General features: G+C 43.9%; 1 protein-coding gene across 1 annotated transcript in view; it reads left to right on the top strand.

Annotated features, from left to right (window-relative positions):
• The first annotated feature begins 6,524 nt into the window (after positions 1-6,524).
• The window catches only part of LOC126474612 (phosphoglucomutase-1-like), a 92,353-nt gene continuing 78,078 nt past the window's right edge, over positions 6,525-20,799 (top strand). The window contains exons 1-2 of the mRNA XM_050102089.1: positions 6,525-6,652; positions 9,318-10,056. Of these exons, the coding sequence (XP_049958046.1) occupies positions 6,525-6,652; positions 9,318-10,056 (867 nt within the window). The remainder of the gene's footprint in view (positions 6,653-9,317; positions 10,057-20,799) is intronic.

Below are 20,799 nucleotides of genomic sequence, written 5' to 3'. Positions count from 1 at the left end.
TGTCTGTCCATCGGTTAAGGCCACTTTTGATCAGGAACGGGAAGACGTATCAAATTGGAGTTTATGTTACATATTGAAGTCTATGGTTCCTTGGCGGTGTAAAAACTTTAAGCTTCGAAAAAAATGTAACTAAAAGACAGGGATATTTATGACACATATTTTGATACTCGCAAAGTCTCTTATCAAAACATATATGGTACATCCCGTTGATCTAGAATCCTGAAATTTGGCAAGAAGCAAGGTTAATCAGTACAAGTGAGGTAAAGACATCCGAAAATTGTTAAATTATAACTGTGTTACATAATAATATATTTTTAGCATTAGAACATACACTGCATTCATAATCCGTCAAGAGAATAGCAGAAAAATATTCCTGCATGCAAACATAAAGTGTAAGCTGTAGTCATGTTTCACTAAGCAAATAAAAACATTTTTAAAAATCTTTTATATCTACATGTATAAACTGAGGTCCCCTGCTCGCTGTCCGGGTTAGTCTCAGGGACTACCACAGAGATTGTGATAGGGCTTGGAATTACCGGGACCGATATGTTGCCAGTATCGATATCGATAATAGGCTAAAATCGTCGAGATTCTCGATTCCCGGGACAGATGAACTGTCTATATTAGTAATTAAATTTTTACGATGCCTCAGTGCCCGAGGGCTACTTGCACTTGGCCCATTATAGATTCGTGATAGTTAACGCATGTCACAATGAACTGTCAAGAACATTTTAAAAAACAACGTAATGGAAGTGCAACACAACTGCGTTACTTTTCCCCCTACCTCATTCTTTGTAAAACTGCTGCTTCAAACAACTTCAGAAAACTACAAGAAATTTGTGTCTGGTCACAGTATTCGAGCTCTCATACATTTTCACGTGTCACTTACCTCTATACTTGTTTCTTCAGTCAATTTATAAAGTAAATTTCCTTTTTCTTGTTTATTTTTCTCCAAAAATTAACTATTTACATGGTAGGTATCTCCCTCCGTTTAAATCCTAATGTTTGTTAGGACGATAAGATCTGATTAATGAAAACTTATAATTATAGAAATATTCAAGTTTATTTATTATTACTTACAAGAAAAATAATTCAGTAATAAAAGTATTACGGTCCATCTGTCAAACAGAACCGTGTTTGTCCAACGAATCGAACAAAGTGGTATCAATTGTAACTTTGGAGTTCTTTTAACTTGGCTATTTCTTCACAGTCTGCAGCATCAGTACGTTCTACTTGTAACAGAAGTCAAATAGAACCTTGTCACACTAACAAGTCATTTTCTTCGATTTTGTCAGTTGGAACCTTGTCTTTCTAAAGGGTTAATATGTTGTATGGATATCTACGTCCTCCCGTTCAAGAAAATTACACGTATTCCGTTCATTTTTTGTAACCTAGAATATTTATGATCAATATCCTCTTTCCCATTAACTTTTTGCACTTCGACATCCTTTCTCCTTGCAAAGTGCCAAGAATATTCTTAAATTCCACACTGCAGTCATCCACTTAGGTAATGGAGATGTCAGACTTCGTTCAGCAATCACAGTGATCGAAACGTATCCAGAATGAATTTTCACTCAGCTGTGAAGTATGTGTTGAGTTGAAACTTACTGGCAGATTAAGACTTAGCGCCTGGCAGGGAATATATTTTTTTCGTGGCGGATTTTTTGTCGAGTAAGCTATTTAGGTGCGACTCACGATCCAGCCTCACAACTTTACTGCCTCCAGTATCTCTCTTCCATATTCAAAACTTCACACAAGTTCTCTTGTTATCGATTCAGTCATGATCTGCTATTTCTTTTGCATTCGGCTGTTTGATCTTTCAGATTGTTAATGTTTTTTATTTTATTTCATTGTAACTGAACACGTTTTGTTGCAAGCGTAACATGAATGATTTCTTAATTGGTGCCTACTTTGTCACACAGCTGTCTGAAATTCGCCCATCCGTGACTGTGGTACAGTTCTGTTGCCTGCACCATGTATGCCCGTTAGGGACCATGTGAACAAGAAAAAGAAATTCGGTCGCGTATGGAATCACACAAAGCCTTTCACGGCGGGATTACTGAAGAATGGGATACAAACAGTCGGCTTTGATTAGTGACGTCAGAAGTTACCACAGAAGATGTATTGCACAGATCTAACAACAAAGACGAATGTACAAAGGAACGCAGGACAGAGAAGGCAGATGATAGACATATATATTTCGAAGATAATGTTGAGTACAGGGTGATTATAATTAAAGTTAAACTTTTAAACCGCTGTAGAAATAACACCACTGGTCAGAATGACCTCAAATTGCAACGGAATATTATCGAAGAAGGGGGAAAACGTATCGCAGAGGAAAAATAAATAGTTACAAAAAGTAGCAATAGATGACTCTTTAAGCATCATAATTTAGTAGTGGTCGACTACAAATGACAAATGAAACAGGCATCGATACCCAAGGTGCACGGTTGATGTTAAACAAACTGTACTATTCAGTGTGCATGGGTGTACAGGTGTGATACTGTTAGTTACGTAAGTCCATCCACCATGGCAAGGTCACATCACATCAGATGGGGAAAATCGGTTTTTAACTGTCCCGAGGCCACAAAACGCAAAAAAAAATCACATCGGTATTTAATTGTCCTGATGCCAAAAACCGCATAAAAGGCATCAATCACATCGGTTTTTAATTGTGCTGAGGCCAAAAACCGCATAAAAAGCATCAATCACATCGGTTTTTAATTGTCCTGAGGCCAAAAACAGCATAAAAAGCCTCAATCAAAATCAAATGGGATTATTAATTTCCGTGTGACAAAACATATTCAATATGCTGTCCACCGTTTTCTGCAACAAGTAGAAATCGAGAAACAGCATGTTCCACAACTGATAGAAGTGTCTTCGGGGTCATGTTCAGAATGTGTTGCGCAATGCGTGCCTTCAATGCAGCTAAGTTTGCAGTCGGAACACTGAACACAACATCTTTCAGATAGCCCCACAACCAGAAGTCACACGGATTAAGATCTTCTGATCAGGACGGCCAGGCTGTAGGGAAATGGCTGCTGATAATTCTAGCATTTCCGAAATGGCGCTTCAGCAGCTGCTTAACTGGATTTGCAACGTGCGGAGGTGCGCCATCTTGCATAAAAATGATCCCATCCACACATTCACGCTGTTGGTGAGCTGGAATGACGTGGTTGCGCAAAAGACACTCGTAGCGCTTGCCAGTGACGGTACAGGTAGCAGGACCGGAAGCACCTATCTCTTCGAAAAAATATGGCCCTATGACAAATGATGCAGTAAACCCGTACCACACAGTGACCTTATCAGGATGAAGTGGTACGGGTTGATTTACGTGTGGATTTTCCGTTGCCAATATTCGACAATTCTGTTTATTGACGTATCCTGTCAGATGGAAATGGGCTTCCTGTGTCCACAAAATCTTCCACGGCCAATAACTGTCCATTACCATGCGAGCAAGAACTTCTAAATCAGAGGTCTCTCCTGCTGGCAGGTCAACAGGAAGCAACTCGTGCACATTGGTAATTTTGAATGGATGGCAAAGAAGGATGTTTCATAGGATTTTACTCACCGTGCTCACGGGTATGTCTAATGTTCGGGCAATTCTCCACGCACTACACGTTTCCACACCACCAATCGTCTCCTCCTGCATTGCTGTGGCCATTGCTTCCACTGACGTTGTATTATTTCGTTTTCTCCTTCTACCAGGTTGCACACCAAAAGAACCCGTCTTTTCGGATTTGTTGAATCATTTTCTCCAGACCCGCAGCAGTCATCGGACCATCCCTTTTTTTCAAACCCTCCAGTGTCCGGAAATTCTGCAGAGCGACGTGTGCACACTCATAATTCTTGTAATACAGCTTTGCCAGCAGAGCGCGGTCCTGCATTGAGACAGTCATGCCGAACGTCGCAGACGCGAAAAGAGGAAAAGCCGTGTACCCGCCGTGTTAATACCAACTTCAGTGGGTCGTGCGCATAAGAGGTGTTTTCATTAGCGTATTGTGACATATAAAGCCCCATCAGTTGATCAATTTTCACATTCCGATAATATTCTGTTGCAATTTGACGTCATTCTGACCAGTGACGATATTTCCATAGCGTTTTCAAAGTTTAACTTTAATTGTAATCAACGAGGCTTATTCAGCAAACACTAACAAACACCCGATCACAAATTAAATTTTTAGGAGAACTGTCAGAGCCCTTTGAAATCAAAACAAGTTTGAGACAAGGAGACAGTCTCTCTCCTATCTTGTTCAACTGCGTTTTAGAAAAAATTATCAGGGAATGGCAAAAAGAAATGAGTTAGTTCAACTTTCCAAATGCAATCAGGTTAGGCCGCAAACAGTCTGGGCTTACATTAGAATGCCTCGCGTTTGCAAATGATATGGCGTTTTTTGCAGAGCATCTTCAAATTGCAACTAAATACACTCCTGGAAATGGAAAAAAGAACACATTGACACCGGTGTGTCAGACCCACCATACTTGCTCCGGACACTGCGAGAGGGCTGTACAAGCAATGATCACACGCACGGCACAGCGGACACACCAGGAACCGCGGTGTTGGCCGTCGAATGGCGCTAGCTGCGCAGCATTTGTGCACCGCCGCCGTCAGTGTCAGCCAGTTTGCCGTGGCATACGGAGCTCCATCGCAGTCTTTTACACTGGTAGCATGCCGCGACAGCGTGGACGTGAACCGTATGTGCAGTTGACGGACTTTGAGCGAGGGCGTATAGTGGGCATGCGGGAGGCCGGGTGGACGTACCGCCGAATTGCTCAACACGTGGGGCGTGAGGTCTCCACAGTACATCGATGTTGTCGCCAGTGGTCGGCGGAAGGTGCACGTGCCCGTCGACCTGGGACCGGACCGCAGCGACGCACGGATGCACGCCAAGACCGTAGGATCCTACGCAGTGCCGTAGGGGACCGCACCGCCACTTCCCAGCAAATTAGGGACACTGTTGCTCCTGGGGTATCGGCGAGGACCATTCGCAACCGTCTCCATGAAGCTGGGCTACGGTCCCGCACACCGTTAGGCCGTCTTCCGCTCACGCCCCAACATCGTGCAGCCCGCCTCCAGTGGTGTCGTGACAGGCGTGAATGGAGGGACGAATGGAGACGTGTCGTCTTCAGCGATGAGAGTCGCTTCTGCCTTGGTGCCAATGATGGTCGTATGCGTGTTTGGCGCCGTGCAGGTGAGCGCCATAATCAGGACTGCATACGACCGAGGCACACAGGGCCAACACCCGGCATCATGGTGTGGGGAGCGATCTCCTACACTGGCCGTACACCACTGGTGATCGTCGAGGGGACACTGAATAGTGCACGGTACATCCAAACCGTCATCGAACCCATCGTTCTACCATTCCTAGACCGGCAAGGGAACTTGCTGTTCCAACAGGACAATGCACGTCCGCATGTATCCCGTGCCACCCAACGTGCTCTAGAAGGTGTAAGTCAACTACCCTGGCCAGCAAGATCTCCGGATCTGTCCCCCATTGAGCATGTTTGGGACTGGATGAAGCGTCGTCTCACGCGGTCTGCACGTCCAGCACGAACGCTGGTCCAACTGAGGCGCCAGGTGGAAATGGCATGGCAAGCCGTTCCACAGGACTACATCCAGCATCTCTACGATCGTCTCCATGGGAGAATAGCAGCCTGCATTGCTGCGAAAGGTGGATATACACTGTACTAGTGCCGACATTGTGCATGCTCTGTTGCCTGTGTCTATGTGCCTGTGGTTCTGTCAGTGTCATCATGTGATGTATCTGACCCCAGGAATGTGTCAATAAAGTTTCCCCTTCCTGGGACAATGAATTCACGGTGTTCTTATTTCAATTTCCAGGAGTGTAGATTGAAGTCCTCAAAGAAACAGCAGTGAAAGCAGTATTGCAAATATCTTTTGAGAAGACACAATGTATGAACATAAATGTCACTGATACAGTCTGGACAATGAGGACCAAGTGTGGCGACATCAAAAGAGCTCAGAAGGCCAAGTACGTAGGAGAGATTTTGATTCCAAACAACAATGAAAAGACGGTAATTGAAGAAGGGGCAAGAAAAATGGCAATAGCATTCAGATTGTGTCAGAACACATACAGATCTAAATAACTCTCATACCAGGTCAAATTCCAATACTACAGCACAGTCGTCAAACCTGAATGTTTATATGCATCGGAGACAATAGCCAGGACGGCACTTTCAGACTTGGAAAAGAAATAAAGGAAATTCCTATGAAAGATTCTTGGGTCCAGAAAAATAGCTAATGAATTTACGTTCCGCCTAAGATCAGATCAAGAACTTTATCAACGATTTGAAAATATCACCACCACGATCAAGAAAAGAAGGCTGTCTTTCTATGGAATATTAAAAGAATCGAAGCAGAGAGGGTCGCCAACAAGATTCTTCTCTACCAGGAGAACAGGAAGACACAAGTTCCATGGGTGAAAAAAGTGCACTGGGATCTAGAGAAATCCGTGATCACAGCAGAGGAAATCGTGAACAGGCAGATCTTTAGAAAAAATGTTATGGAGGTGAAGGATTTCTTCGAGGAGGAAATGAGGAAGAACAGAGTATTCTCGGCAGAAGAACGTGTACGAGTGAGCCAACGGATGAAGGAGTACTGGCCAAAGAGGAAGGAAGAGAACTTTAGAAAGTGAGGGAAGTTGTGTAAACGTAGCCCATAGATGGCTGAACGAAAATAAATAAAGAAATAAATATAAACACCCTGTTCATCACTTCTTTGAGTCCTAGTATCCTATTCTTCAATTGATCTACATATATAGTTCAACTGAGGAATGGTGTACTAGTGCAAAATAGAAAAAAAAATGGGACAGAAGTAAAGTTACTGTGAGATACCTCAGTTGACATACGGTATATGAGTTGTATCCCGAAATTCAGCCGATCTGTATAGGTTAACTGCAGAGCGGGATACAAATTTAACGTATGTCTACATCTACGCCGGACCCAGAACTAAGCCGCCCCACGGATTAACATCGAGGACTGGTGTGCCGGTCAGCCTGCACGTGGTTTATGGACTGTTTCCCACATCCGATTAGGTGATTACGGGGTTGGTACCCACGTTCCGCCTCAGTTACACGATTCGAGGTGTATCCGGCCACCTTGTACTACTAACATTACTAAATCCAAAAATGAGCATGCAGATCGCATGAAGATGTGGGTAAATGTAGAGACTCGTTTTCTCCACATGCGACTGGAATTCAGTGGAAAAGTCTAATAGCAGTAAAATTCAGGTAACGATGATGGAGGTGGATAGCGGTCATGCACTCTTCTCTCCAAAAGCAGACCACAAAATCTTAGTAACAATGAGATCTGGTGACTGTGGTGGTCAGGGGAGGCTGATACTGAAAAATGCGAGCTGTATGAACAGGGCCCTGCGCTCTAGGAACCCAGCGTCACAATTGCGGGACAAACATTGTGCCACGAGACGGAACTCATCAATCAAAATGGTAACGTAATCCTTGACAGCAATGCGACTCTGTGTAGTAGCCATGGGGCCCGTGGAATACCACGAAGCTGCGCGGGATTAGCCGAGCGGTCTGAGGCGCTGCAGACATGTACTGTGCGGCTGGTCCCGGCGGAGGTTCGAGTCCTCCCTCGGGCATGGGTGTGTGTGTTTGTCCTTAGGATAATTTAGGTTAAGTAGTGTGTAAGCTTAGGGACTGATGACCTTAGCAGTTAAGTCCCATAAGATTTCACACATATTTGAACATTTTTGAATATCACGATACGGTTGCTCATATCATCACCGAATCCCCACCATGTTTCACTCTTGGTACATGAACTCGACCAGAAGTTGGAAACAGTGTGCAACAAGACTCATCCGACGAAATGATTTTCTTTCATTCCTCCATAGTCCAAGTTCAGCACCTCGTTTTTCTGTTACGGGCATTTCCATAATTCATGAGTAGTTTTGAAATTAGAGCTAGTCCTGCAGTTCCCTGTTTATAGTGCTCTCTTCGTGTTGTTTTGTTGCTGACAGGGTTCTAGAGTGCGACATTCAGTTCAACAGTGACTTTTGCAACTGTCGTCCTCTTACGTTTTGTTACAACACTCTTCGATGGCCGTCAGTCACGATCACTCAACACACTCTTTCATCCGCGTTGTGACTTAGGGATTATGCTTTCCTGCTTTACCTGTATGCGCTATAAAGCTTCGATCCGATGCCTCTTGAAACACCAAACACTTCGGCTGCCTTGGTTACAGAAGAACTCACCATACGAATACCAACAATTGGCCCACATTCGAATTCACTTAGCTCCGACATAATGCATTCACAATTACACAGAACACTGTACTGACCACGACTAACTCTTGCAAGGTATAGAGAACTTTCCACAGGTGCCGTTCGTGGTCAAATACAACAGCGCAACCTGCTGGCTTAGCTAGCATCCGCATTTATGTTCGAGCACGCATTTGTAGCGGTGTTTCTACATTTTGCCCAATCCCAGTATCATCATGATACTTCCTGGAAGATTAAAACTGTGTGCCGGACCAAGACTCGAACTCGGGACCTTTGCCTTTTGCGGGCAAGTGCTCTACCAACTGAGCTACCCAAGCACGACGCACGCCCCGTCCTCACAGCTTTAATTCTGCCAGTATCTCGTCTCCTATCTTCCAAACTTTACAGCAGCTCTCCTGCGAACCTTGCAGAACTAACACACATTTTTAATCTGCCAGGAAGTTTCATATCAGCGCACACTCCACTTCAGAGTGAAAAATCTCACTCTGGAAACATCCCCTAGGCTGTTGCTAAGCCATGTCTACGCAATATCCTTTTTTTTTTTTTTTTCAGGAGTGCTAGTTCTGCAAGGTTCGCAGGAGAGCTTGTGTAAAGTTTGGAAGGTAGGAGACGAGATACTGGCAGAAGTAAAGCTGTGAGGACGGGGCGTGAGTCGTGCTTGGGTAGCTCAGTTGGTAGAGCACTTACCCGCAAAAGGCAAAGGTCCCGAGTTCGATTCTCGGTCCGGCACACAGTTTTAATCTGCCAGGAAGTTTCATATCAGCGCACACTCCGCTACAGAGTGAAAATCTCATTCTAGTATCATCATGTCTGCGCTATACTTAGGTAAATGGAAATGTCGTGTGGCTAGGGCCTCCCGTCGGGTAGACCGTTCGCCTGGTGCAGGTCTTTCGATTTGACGCCACTTCGGCGACCTGCGCGTCGATGGGTATGAAATGAGCGGAGAAAATTTCCGACCCAGCCGGGAATCGAACCCGGGCCCTTAGGATTGACAGTCTGCCACGCTGACCACTCAGCTACCGGGGCGGACCTATACTTAGGTGAAATCGTTTTACAGGACTGTGCGGCATATCGTGTCGGTGGATACGACGCCGTACCTTGACCAGAACCCGGGCACCAGTGGACTCCGAAGACCGACGCTGATATATCGCCAGAAAAACTACGCCGAGAACTATATAGAATGCATCCTGAAGGTCCTCGGCGACACTGTGGTTGGGAGTACTATAGTCGTGGGAGGTGACGGTAGGTACCTCTGCGAAGAGGTGGCCCAGAAGGTGATCAGGCAGTGTGCGGCGAATGGAGTGTACAAGGTGATCGCGGCACACAACGCGCTGATGACGACGCCGGCGATCTCTGCGGTGATCCGCAAATACGGCGCGCTGGGCGGCTTCGTACTCACAGCCAGTCACAATCCTGCCGGCCTGCTTGGCGACTTCGGCATCAAGTTCAACGGCTCCAACGGCGGTCCGGCGCCGCTTCCCTTCACGAAAACTGTTCACATCACCTCGCGGCACATCGAGAGCTACAAGACCCTGAGCAACCTGACTGTCGATCTCTCGGACATTGCGACCCACTGGTTCAACGTCGAGGGGCGAGAATTCCTAGTGCAGGTGATCGACTCGGTGGATGACTACGTGCAGCTGGTAAAGGACATATTTGATTTTCCGCATCTGAGCCGGCTGCTAACGGAAGGTCTTGGAGGAGAGCCTTTCCGCCTGCTCGTGGATTGCATGCACGGATCTAGTGGACCGTACGCGCGCAGAATATTCTGCGATGAAATGGGCGCGCCACCTGAGGTAAGTTGTACCTTCCGTAATTTCTTGTAAATTAGTATAACTGACTTTCCTGACGCGAACAACCACTCAGTGATCAGTTAATAGTCGAAACCAAATTAAGAAATCCTGAATCTTTCTTCCGTATGTCGATCTGCTGCCACGACAGATTGTATGAAATGCGTACTCTTGTAATGATAGTCCACCACAGCTGCTTTTTAATCATCTTTTTATTTACTGCTATCGAGTTTGAGCATGGCTCATTTTCAAGCTGCACCTGGATATAATCAAGCTATTAGCAGTACACATACAGTAGCTATATAATTTGTTTACTTACACTGTAAGATCATAAATACTTTTCGATTACAGTGACGGAAAAATATCACAACACCCAAAAATAATTAATGTAGTGGAACGAACTTTCGGGTATACATTTGTCTAGGTTGTTGTTGTTGTTGTTGTGGTCTTCAGTCCTGAGACTGGTTGGATGCAGCTCTCCGTGCTACTCTATCCTGTGCAAGCTTCTTCATCACCCAGTACCTACTGCAACCTACATCCTTCTGAATCTGCTTAGTGTATTCATCTCTTGGTCTCCCTCTACGATTTTTTCCCTCCACACTGCCCTCCAATGCTAAATTTGTGATCCCTTGATGCCTCAAAACATGTCCTACCAACCGATCCCTTCTTCCAGTCAAGTTGTGCCACAAACTTCTCTTCTCCCCAATCCTATTCAATACCTCCTCATTAGTTACGTGATCTACCCACCTTATCTTCAGCATTCTTCTGTAGCACCACATTTCGAAAGCTTCTATTCTCTTCTTGTCCACACTAGTTATCGTCCATGTTTCACTTCCATACATGGCTACACTCCATACAAATACTTTCAGAAACGACTTCCTGACACTTAAATCTATACTCGATGTTAACAAATTTCTCTTCTTGAGAAACGCTTTACTTGCCATTGCCAGACTACTTTTTATATCCTCTCTACTTCGACCATCATCGGTTATTTTACTCCCTAAATAGCAAAACTCCTTTACTACTTTAAGTGTCTCATGTCCTAATCTAATTCCCTCAGCATCACCCGACTTAATTGGACTACATTCCATTATCCTCGTTTTGCTTTTGTTGATGTTCATCTTATATCCTCCTTTCAAGACACTGTCCATTCCGTTCAACTGCTCTTCCAAGTCCTTTGCTGTCTCTGACAGAATTACAATGTCATCGGCGAACCTCAAAGTTTTTACTTCTTCTCCATGAATTTTAATACCTACTCCGAATTTTTCTTTTGTTTCCATTACTGCTTGCTCAATATACAGATTGAATAACATCGGGGAGAGGCTACAACCCTGTCTCACTCCTTTCCCAACCACTGCTTCCCTTTCATGCCCCTCGACTCTTTTAACTGCCATCTGGTTTCTGTACAAATTGTAAATAGGTCTAGGTAAGATATTTAAATGATTTACATTGCAAGGTCACAGGTTAGTGTAAGCGCGAGATAAACAATTGAAAATCTGAAATGCTGGTACATTAATAACCGGTGTAATTACCAGGAAGTTGACTGAAAGCGTGCAAATGTGCGTGCATTGTGTTGTACAGTTATAGGATATCAGTTTGTGGGATGGAGTTCCACACCTGTTTCAATAAGTCAGTCAATACAGGGACGGTTAATGCTGGTTGTGGACGACGATGAAGGTGTCGTCTGATGATGTCTCAAATGAGCTCTATTGGCAACAGATCTTGTGATCCAGCAGGTCAAGGCAACATGGTGACACTCTGTAGAGCATGTTGAGTTACAGCAAAGGTAAGTGAGCGAACGTTATCCTGTTGAAAAATACAATTCTCTTCATGAACGGCAGCATAACATATCGAATAACTAGACTGGCGTACAAATTTGCGGTCGGGGTGTGTGGGATGACCACGAGAGTTCTGCTGTCATACGAAGTTGCACCCCAGATCATAACATCAAGTATATGTCCAGAGCGTCTAGCACGCACACAAGTTGGTCGCAGGCCGTCAATTGGCCTCCTTCTAACCAACACACGGCCATCACTGACACCGAGGCAGAATCAACTTTCACCAGAAAACACAATAGACCTCCACCCTGCGCTCCAATGAGCTCTCGCTTGACACCACTGAAGTCTCAAACAGCGGTGGTTCGAGGTCAATGGAAAGCACGCTGCAGGACGTCTCGCTCGGAGCTGTCCTTGAAGTAACCGATCTGTAACAGTTCGTTGAGTCACTGTGATGCCAACTGCTGCTCACATTGATGCTGCAGATGCAGTACGGTGCGCCAGAACCATACACTGAATACAACAGTCTGACCTCTCGGTAGTGCCACGTGGTCGTCCGGAGCCCAACCTTCTTGCAACCGTACAGTCTCGTGACCATCGCTGTCAGTAAACATGTACAATGGCTACATTCCTGCCAAGTATTCCTGCAGTATCGCAAAAGGAACATCTAGCTTCTCTTAGCGCTGTTACACGAACTCGTTCAAACGCATTGAGGTGTTGATAATGGCGGTTTTGTCGCCTTAAAGGTAATCTTGACTAACATCCACTCACCACGCTCAACCTCAAAGGTAATTAACGCTCATGACCATTACAACATGTTTTTAATGCAAACTTGATTTGCTTCCTCATAGAGACGCTACAAGCGCCACTCTTCTGCGACTGGCGCGAAATTTGACTAGACAGCATATTTCAGGTGTAGAAATACGTCTAGCAACTTTCGCTTATGTCGCACATCTTCTTCTTAGTGCTGCGATTTTTTTTATCAGTGTATTTATGTGTAACAGGTATGGTTTGCTGCGAGTTTGCTCATGGAGGTAAAAATAAGGGGAGATGGCGCTGCAGACTTACGCTGTACGTTGTTTTCAAGCCGGTGCCATCCTGTTAGATTCCCCAAAACTTTAGCAGACTATTGTTTACAAGTAGACTACGACTGCTTTTTGTTCGTAGTTTCTGTCGTGTACACGCGACGGTTGTTTTAAATAGTAAATATTACAATGCTTACGTTAATAATGTAGTGTCAGGACAGCATTTCAAAACTTTTTTTAGTCTTAAATGTGTATTAGATCAACTAATACGACGCATTTGCCATAGTAAATGTAATTTTTTTTCATTATACCGTTCAGATAACTAAGAAGAGAAGTATGTGATCTGAAAAGTATGCCTTCGTAATCCCTTTAAATACTCTTTTACTGTATTTGCTACTGAAGCTCCTCCGAAAGCAATGCTTGTTAGCTTACTAGTACTGATCCTTATTCATTACACTTTCAACTTTCAAATCATACGCACAACATTTTTATATGCATTTACATCCCATTACTTCACGGTAAGATGTCACATATCAGTAACACATAGGTGGAGGGAGAGAACTGCTTAGGGAAGAAGCTGCATTTAGCCAGGTGGACAAAAAGACCAAGGAAATGACTGCACTGTCGAAGAGCTAATCTGACACAATTTAAACTCACTTGTGTTTTTTGACTTTCTTTTCACTAGAACATGGCCTGCAAATAAAAATTTCTACAAATGCATATGTATGTGAAACTCATATCAGAGAATCATAGAATTTTCTGAAATCTTCCAAAAATAAATGCGTAGTATATAATCAAATATCAGTTCTTCAGTATGTTATTCAGCACCAGAAATAATGCCTGTTACCTTGACATAAATATTTTATATCGCAATTTTAAAGGAGCTGAATTAAAAATTAATATTCAATATGTTACGTACCTTCTCTATGTGATACGCAGAAAAAATGAATGGCGCAGCACTTCCCCTAATACGGACTGAGGAAACTGATGTTTGGTCTGTATCCACTTCTCTAAAATGAGGAGAACATAATTTACTTTGTTTTCTCGGTTTCCAATCTTCTCTTCTCACAGAGAGCTTCGCGAGTTGCACTGACAGGAAAGTTGCACAGGTCACACAAGAAAGGAAATCGCAGTAATCCGCAGAATTAAGGACCCATATCACCGACGACGTTTAGCAGTAGGATTTTGAAATACAAATTGTGTTCTAGAATATTGACACACTGATGCAGAAAATATCGTGCTTGTGAAACACAACTAGCTCTTCATTCACACGAAGTAATTAGTGATATCGACAGGGGATCTGAAATTGATGCACATTTATAGATTCACGAAAGGCTTTTGACACCGTTCCTCTCAAGTGACAATTGAGCGCTTATGGAGCATTTTCTCAGTTGTGCGACTGGTTCGTGATTTCCTGTCAGGAATGTGGCACTTCGTAGTAATTGACGTAAAATCATCATGTGACATCTTGAGTTCCCCAAGGAAGTTTTATGTGCTCTTTGTTGTTCCTAATCTATATAAACTATTTAGGATGCAGTCTGAGCGGTCCTCTGATTGTGTGAGGGTGATGCTTTTGTTTACAGTCTAGTAAAGTCATCAGAAGACCAAACCCAATTGCAAAATGGTTTAGACAAGATGTCTCTATGGTGTGAAAAAAGAAAATTGGTTCCAAGCAATAAAAAGTGTGAGGTCATCTTCATGAGAGCTAAAACGAATCCGTTAAATAACGTTTACACCATAGATCACACAAATCTGCAGGTTTTCAATTTTTAGCACCTCAGGGTTATTATTACGAATAACTTCAACTGTAACAGTCACACAGAAAACGTTATGGGAGATGCGATGGGCGGCGCTCCAGAGCCAGGTCTTGAAATTAAATCGTTGATACATCAGTGAAAGCATTTTCGGATTCGCCATCAGAAACAATAGAATAGTCACAGATGGAAGCCACTGAGTCCTCTGTTAGAGAAAAGCTGAGTCAAGTTTCGACCTAAAAGCTTAGGAGGAAAATTTCTGCAAGTAATAACGATGGGGGGCGAGACGATGCAGACAAAGAGTCCACAACGCCTTCCGGTAGTAATCAACGGAAAGTGAGATTGAAGATATAGCAATATCTGACTCAGAAGCGATCTCCTATGCCGAACATCAATTGCGTACGGACAACAGTAAGAGAGGCAAGAAAGTACAGGAACTGCGGATTATGGAGTCAAGTAGAACAAAGCGGGAATATAGGGAAAGAGAGGCGAATCTTAATCTCAGTCCAAAATTACATCAATTACAAAATCAGGAACAACAAATGAGACACTGGAACTGAGAAAAAGTAATATACAGCAACAAAAGACATTTATTTTTCTATTCCGCCTGGATAGGCGGCGCATGGGTCTGCTCCAGTGAACTGCTTCTGTAATATAGGCCGAAAGTGAAGGAAACGAGTAGGAGCAGGAGAGGTGAAGCTCTTCGGTACTGCATATAACTTTAACACTTTTAATAGAGTCAAAAACACAAGCAAATATGAAATGCATACATAACTTTGGCTAGGATGAGCACGTAGATGTGAAGCCATAGTCCATGTCTAATCCTGTGAAGCTAGGATGACTGTTCTGTAAAATCTCAAAACTAACAATTACTCGTTGCTGTCCAAACTTTAACTGAACGCACCTAATACAAAGTCTCAATAGCAAGCTAGCCCACTCGGTAGTAGAAGCGATATTTCCAGGCCGTCTGCTCTTGATGAAATGGGCCGAAATCAAGACGGCACTCTCTGAGCTCCACAGCATTGGCCAGAGGGCGCTGTCGTCGGCGTAGTTCGTCTTCTCTCGTAGTGCCAACTAACGAGAGTGTGCACCTACGTTGTGGCATCGTAACTATCGACGCCACATTTATGACCTATCAAAATTGTAAAATTTTTAATTTAAATATCAACAGAGTTTCATCCGAGTTCAAAGTGACCTGTATCCAACGGTTCTCACACGCGGCTGAAGTCGATATAGCAGTATTGCAGGAAGTAGAAACCAACAATCCAGATGAAATTGCAAGGCACAACGTAATTCCCGACAGTTCTGAAAGTGCAAGAACGGGGATATTAACAAAAGACGGAAATCAATTGCTGGATACCATGAGGCTGTCAAGTGATAGAGGAATATCAGCACAAATACAATATAGACTGTGGTGATAAAAGTCAAGAGATACCACTTAATACTGTCTCGGACCTCCTTTCGCAGGGCTTTGTGCAGCAGCTCGACTTGGGTTGGACTCAACAAGTCGTTGGAAGTTCCCTGCAGAAATAATGAGCCATGCAGACTCAGTAGTCAACCATAAATGCGAAAGTGTTACCGGTGCAGGATTTTGTGCCTGTACTGAGCTGTCAGTTATGTCCCATAAATATTCGACGAGACTCATGTATGGCGATCTGGGTGGCAAAATCGTTCGTTCGAATTGTCCAGAATGTTCTTCAAACCAATCGCGAACAACTGTGGGACGGTGACATGGCACACTGTCATCCGTAAAAATCCCGAAGTTATTTGAGAACATTAAGTCCATGAAGTAGCCGATCATAATCATTTCCAGTCAATGATCGGTTCAATTGGACCAGAGAATCCAGTCCACTCCATGTAAATACTGTTCATACCGTTATGGTGCCACCACCAGCTTGCAGAATCCCTTGTTGACAAGATGGGTCTTTGGCTTCGGGGGGGGGGGGGGGAGGGGGGGGGGGGCATCACACTCGAACCCTACCATCAGCTCTTACGAAATGAAATCGGGACTCATCTGACCAGACCACGATTTTCCAGTCATATAGGTTCCAACTGATATGGTCATGAGCCCAGGAGAGGGGCTGCAGGCGATGTCGTGCTGTTAGCAAAGGCACTCGCGTCGGTCGTCTGTTGCAGTAACCCATTTACTCCAAATACCGCCGAACTGTCCTAACGGATACTTTCGTCGTACGTCTCACATTGATTTCACGCAGTGTTGCTTGTCTGTTAGCAGTGACGACTTTTCGCAAATGACGCTGCTCTCGATCGTCAAGTGAAGGCCGTCGGCCACTGCGTTGTCTGTGGTGAGAGATAATACATGGATTTGGTATTCCCAGCACACTGTTGATCTCGGAATATTGAAGTCTCTAACGATTTCCGAAATGGAACGTCCAGGGCGTCTAGCACCAACTATCATGCCGCGTGCAAAGACTGTTAATTCCGCTCGTGCGGCCATAATCACGTCGGAAACCTTTTCACATGAATCACCTGAATACAAATGACAGCTCCGCCAATGCATTGTCTTCTATAGCTTGTGTACGCGATACTACCGCTGTCTTTATATATGGAGATCACTATATCCCATCACTTTTGTCACCACAGTTTACAATCTTTGTAAACGTGCGTATTCCGTCTGGAAGCAGTTGTGAAGAGGTGACGCCCGAGTTTTGCAAACAGGTACTTACATCTGTTTTATCAGCAACATGAAGCAGAGCAATATTTTGTGGTGGTTTTAACTCTGTTGTTAAGAAAAAAGACCAAAAGCCAAACTGCAACAGATGCGTGGAATTTGACTACATGGTTAGAAATTTAAATATGGTTGACATGTGGGAGGCAACAAAGCAGAATGACCGGATAGCATGTAACGTCAGTACGTCAGAAATCTTCTTCTTTCTTCTTCAGAAATCTGGCTTATAAATTTCTCCGATCATTGTGCTTATATTACCAGAATCAATTTATAGAGGCAAATGGAGAAGAATACTGGAAATTAAATACTACCTGACTGAGACACGCGGAATTAAGAATTATGGCTCTGGAAACATGGAACGTCTGCGTCACTAACACAAGGAAATACCCCAACAGATTAAATTGCTGGATGCAGCATGAGAAACCCAAACTACTGAGATTGCTTAAACAGTGTGGTTACAGCAAAAGTGAGAGGGAAAAAAGTACAAAGAAATTTTGTGTCATGTGTCCCCGTCAATTGTTCCAAAGTATAAGAAGCATAACCGCATATAGGACAAAAGTCAAATTAATCGAGAAATTCAAGGTAGGAAACGAGACAATACAACAGCAGACTCTTATGAAAGGCGGAGTGCTATGCTGCATGCGGCAGTAGACGTAGACGAGAACCTCGAATCTGTTTCCGTGGATCATATCGACATTGTGCTGACAGAAGCAGACAACAGTTCCCTCAGCAAAATTTACTGAACAGGAAATACATGAATCTCTATTGTGAAGCATGAAAGTTACCAGGAATAGACGGCTTGCCAACCGGATTTTACCGCACTTGTTGGGATGTATTGAAAGAAGAGTTAATTAACGTATTCAGTGACGCATGGAATGTCCAACAGCTCCCTACAAGCTTCCACGAGGGGCTCATCGTATTGGTACCCACGAATTACCCGCCAACAAACATCGGCTCCCTTAGGCCGATAACCTTGGTTAACGCCGACTGCAAGGTAATAGCTCGAGTAGTAATCGCAAGATTACGGAACGTAATGAAAAACGTGATAGTAGATAACCAAACGTACGCTGACCATGAACGTAATATAACAGGCATCTTCAATGACTACCGTGACATAATATTCATCAAGGAGCTCTGTAATATCTATCAATTTTTCGAAAGCTTTCAACCGGATCTCCAGAGTTTTCTACTAAAAGCTATAGGAAATTTGGTACCTGCAACAAATCTTCCAACTTGTCAGTCATTTCGCAAGGAACCCATTCCAAAGTCATGATCAGTGGACAACTAACTGGATCATTCGATACAAAACGATCAGTCCTCAGGGTAGCCTGCTTTCGATGGCCCTAAACGCGGTTGCGGTCGAACCTCTCTTAAGTAAACTTAACAACTCGGTCCAACGGTTGATCTTAGCACCATAGAAAATAGCATGCCGATTTGCAGATGATCTGAGAATGTTTGCGTCGGCACAAGACCCGATACCACATGCATAACATTTACTGAACATATATTGTGCAGCGACAGGACCCATGGTCAACTGTATCGTCCAAGATAATGAACTCTGCGAAAGGTTTACTGCTGGAGGAACATGGTGTAAGATCTACAAAGGATGCAGACTACCAACTGGCGCTCAATGTCGCCAGCGTACATCTACATTCCCAGTGAAGTCTCGATATAATTCGAAAGTAAAACTAGGGAACGAGTACATCTTATCAAAAGTGTATTACATAGCGTCCATTTTGCCAGTACCAGGGCCAATACCCAAATTCTTTCTATTAGCAATTTCGTATACCGTGGAAACATTTTCAAGATAATGTAATCCATACTAACATTACTCTTTGAAGAAGATGGGATCGGATAAATATATAATGCAAAGCATAACTAGTACACAGAGACCGCAGAAGATCAAAATTCGGCCCTACCAGTCACGCAAGCATACTTCTTCAAGCTGTTCAAGGACAGAGCTAAGTAGTACCTGTTAGTATTGGCAAAAACATTCAAAGCTTGGCTTCCTCAGGACGGCTACGTAACCCGGGAAGACAAAATGAGCAATGCAATGAAATGGTACCACGATACTAAGAAACGTTCAGGTCCTAACAGAATGGACGCTAAATAACCTCATGTCACTTGTCTTAGCTGTGGAAGAACATTCATAATAAACAGCTTACGTCTGGCTTTAGGACAGAATGGAATAAAGTCGTCATTGAAATAATTTCAGTGCGCACAAAGCTATACTCTATTCATCCTGCGGATTCACGGAACTGTGAAAAATGTAATGAAGCAGATACACTTATACACCGGTTCACATGCCATCACGCACACGGAATCTGGGAATGGAGTCAGGATAAATTTGCATCACTACTGCGTGCTTCACTGCAGTATGTCAGGAATCAAGAATCCCATAAGATACAAAAGGTTGCGTGTGACACTAGACCAAAAGCGATAACTCGGTCAGAAAAACAATATGATAATCTGGCTGTTGGGTCGATTCGTACACTACGTGATAGCACCAGAAACGCCGAATTGAATGAAATTTAAGTTTAAACTGACAACATTACTCCATAACTGCGGAACAAACTAAATTATCGAAACAGTTTTGCAAACTACACAAGAGCATGGTATCCCCACATCTGAGATGTTAAGACCAGTGTATAGATCGCCGAATCGGAGATTTCGCGCATTTCGCTCTATTCATTTTGTCCGCTTTTTACCGTAGATCACGTACGGGATTGTGAGGCCCAGGAATATTCCACTATGTTCTACAACAAATTCCGCATTTTCCAATCGAAGTTGCCCAAGAAATAATATGTTGCATTACTTATTGAACGGCCGTCGTAGTTGCCTTACTGTGCTAAACCTGTAACAGAATAGTATATCTCTTACTGAGCAGATTATGAGAGCATTTCAAATTTTTAAGTTGTTTTCATGATGATAATATAATATTTGAAAATAAAATTGCGTTTGGTCCTCGAAGCCGTTAGACATGCAACCTGTAACTGGGACCGAGTTACCATACCCTCTGCCAGTCGCTTAGCAATATCGACGTTGTGACTCTTCAAGCTTTCCCGGCGGACGTGTTGTAAGTAGTCTTCACAGGTTTGCCGCCGGATCAAGTTGTGCAAATTCCACAGTATTTCATCGGAACAACTGTCCAACATCTTCAGGTGGTTCAACCTTGCTGATGGCTTCGTACGACTGACGGTATCCGCACGTCGGCGCCCCGCGAGAGCTGCTCTGCGTTTTTCGGCAGAGGGAGTTTAAATATGGCAAATCATTGCGCATGCGCGATTTTCGGGGCTGCGCAATCTTCGCGTGCGTGTTCTATAAACGGGGCGTCGACGTGTGGATACCGATCCTCTATGACCTCATTTCTTTCCCCCATCTGCTCCTGTTCCTCGAACATATCCGCATGCTCTACACCTCCCGCGGCCTTGATCCCCCTCAACCCCTGGTTGCTCCTCTCCTCTCCCGTCCCCGCCCCCTGCCACGCCTTCACTGTTGTGTTCCCCCTA

This window comes from Schistocerca serialis, chromosome 4 (genome assembly GCF_023864345.2).
Source record: "Schistocerca serialis cubense isolate TAMUIC-IGC-003099 chromosome 4, iqSchSeri2.2, whole genome shotgun sequence".
Classification (NCBI taxonomy): domain Eukaryota; kingdom Metazoa; phylum Arthropoda; class Insecta; order Orthoptera; family Acrididae; genus Schistocerca; species Schistocerca serialis.
Note: the sequence above shows the minus strand (reverse complement) of the source record. Positions and strands in the feature narration are given on the sequence as shown.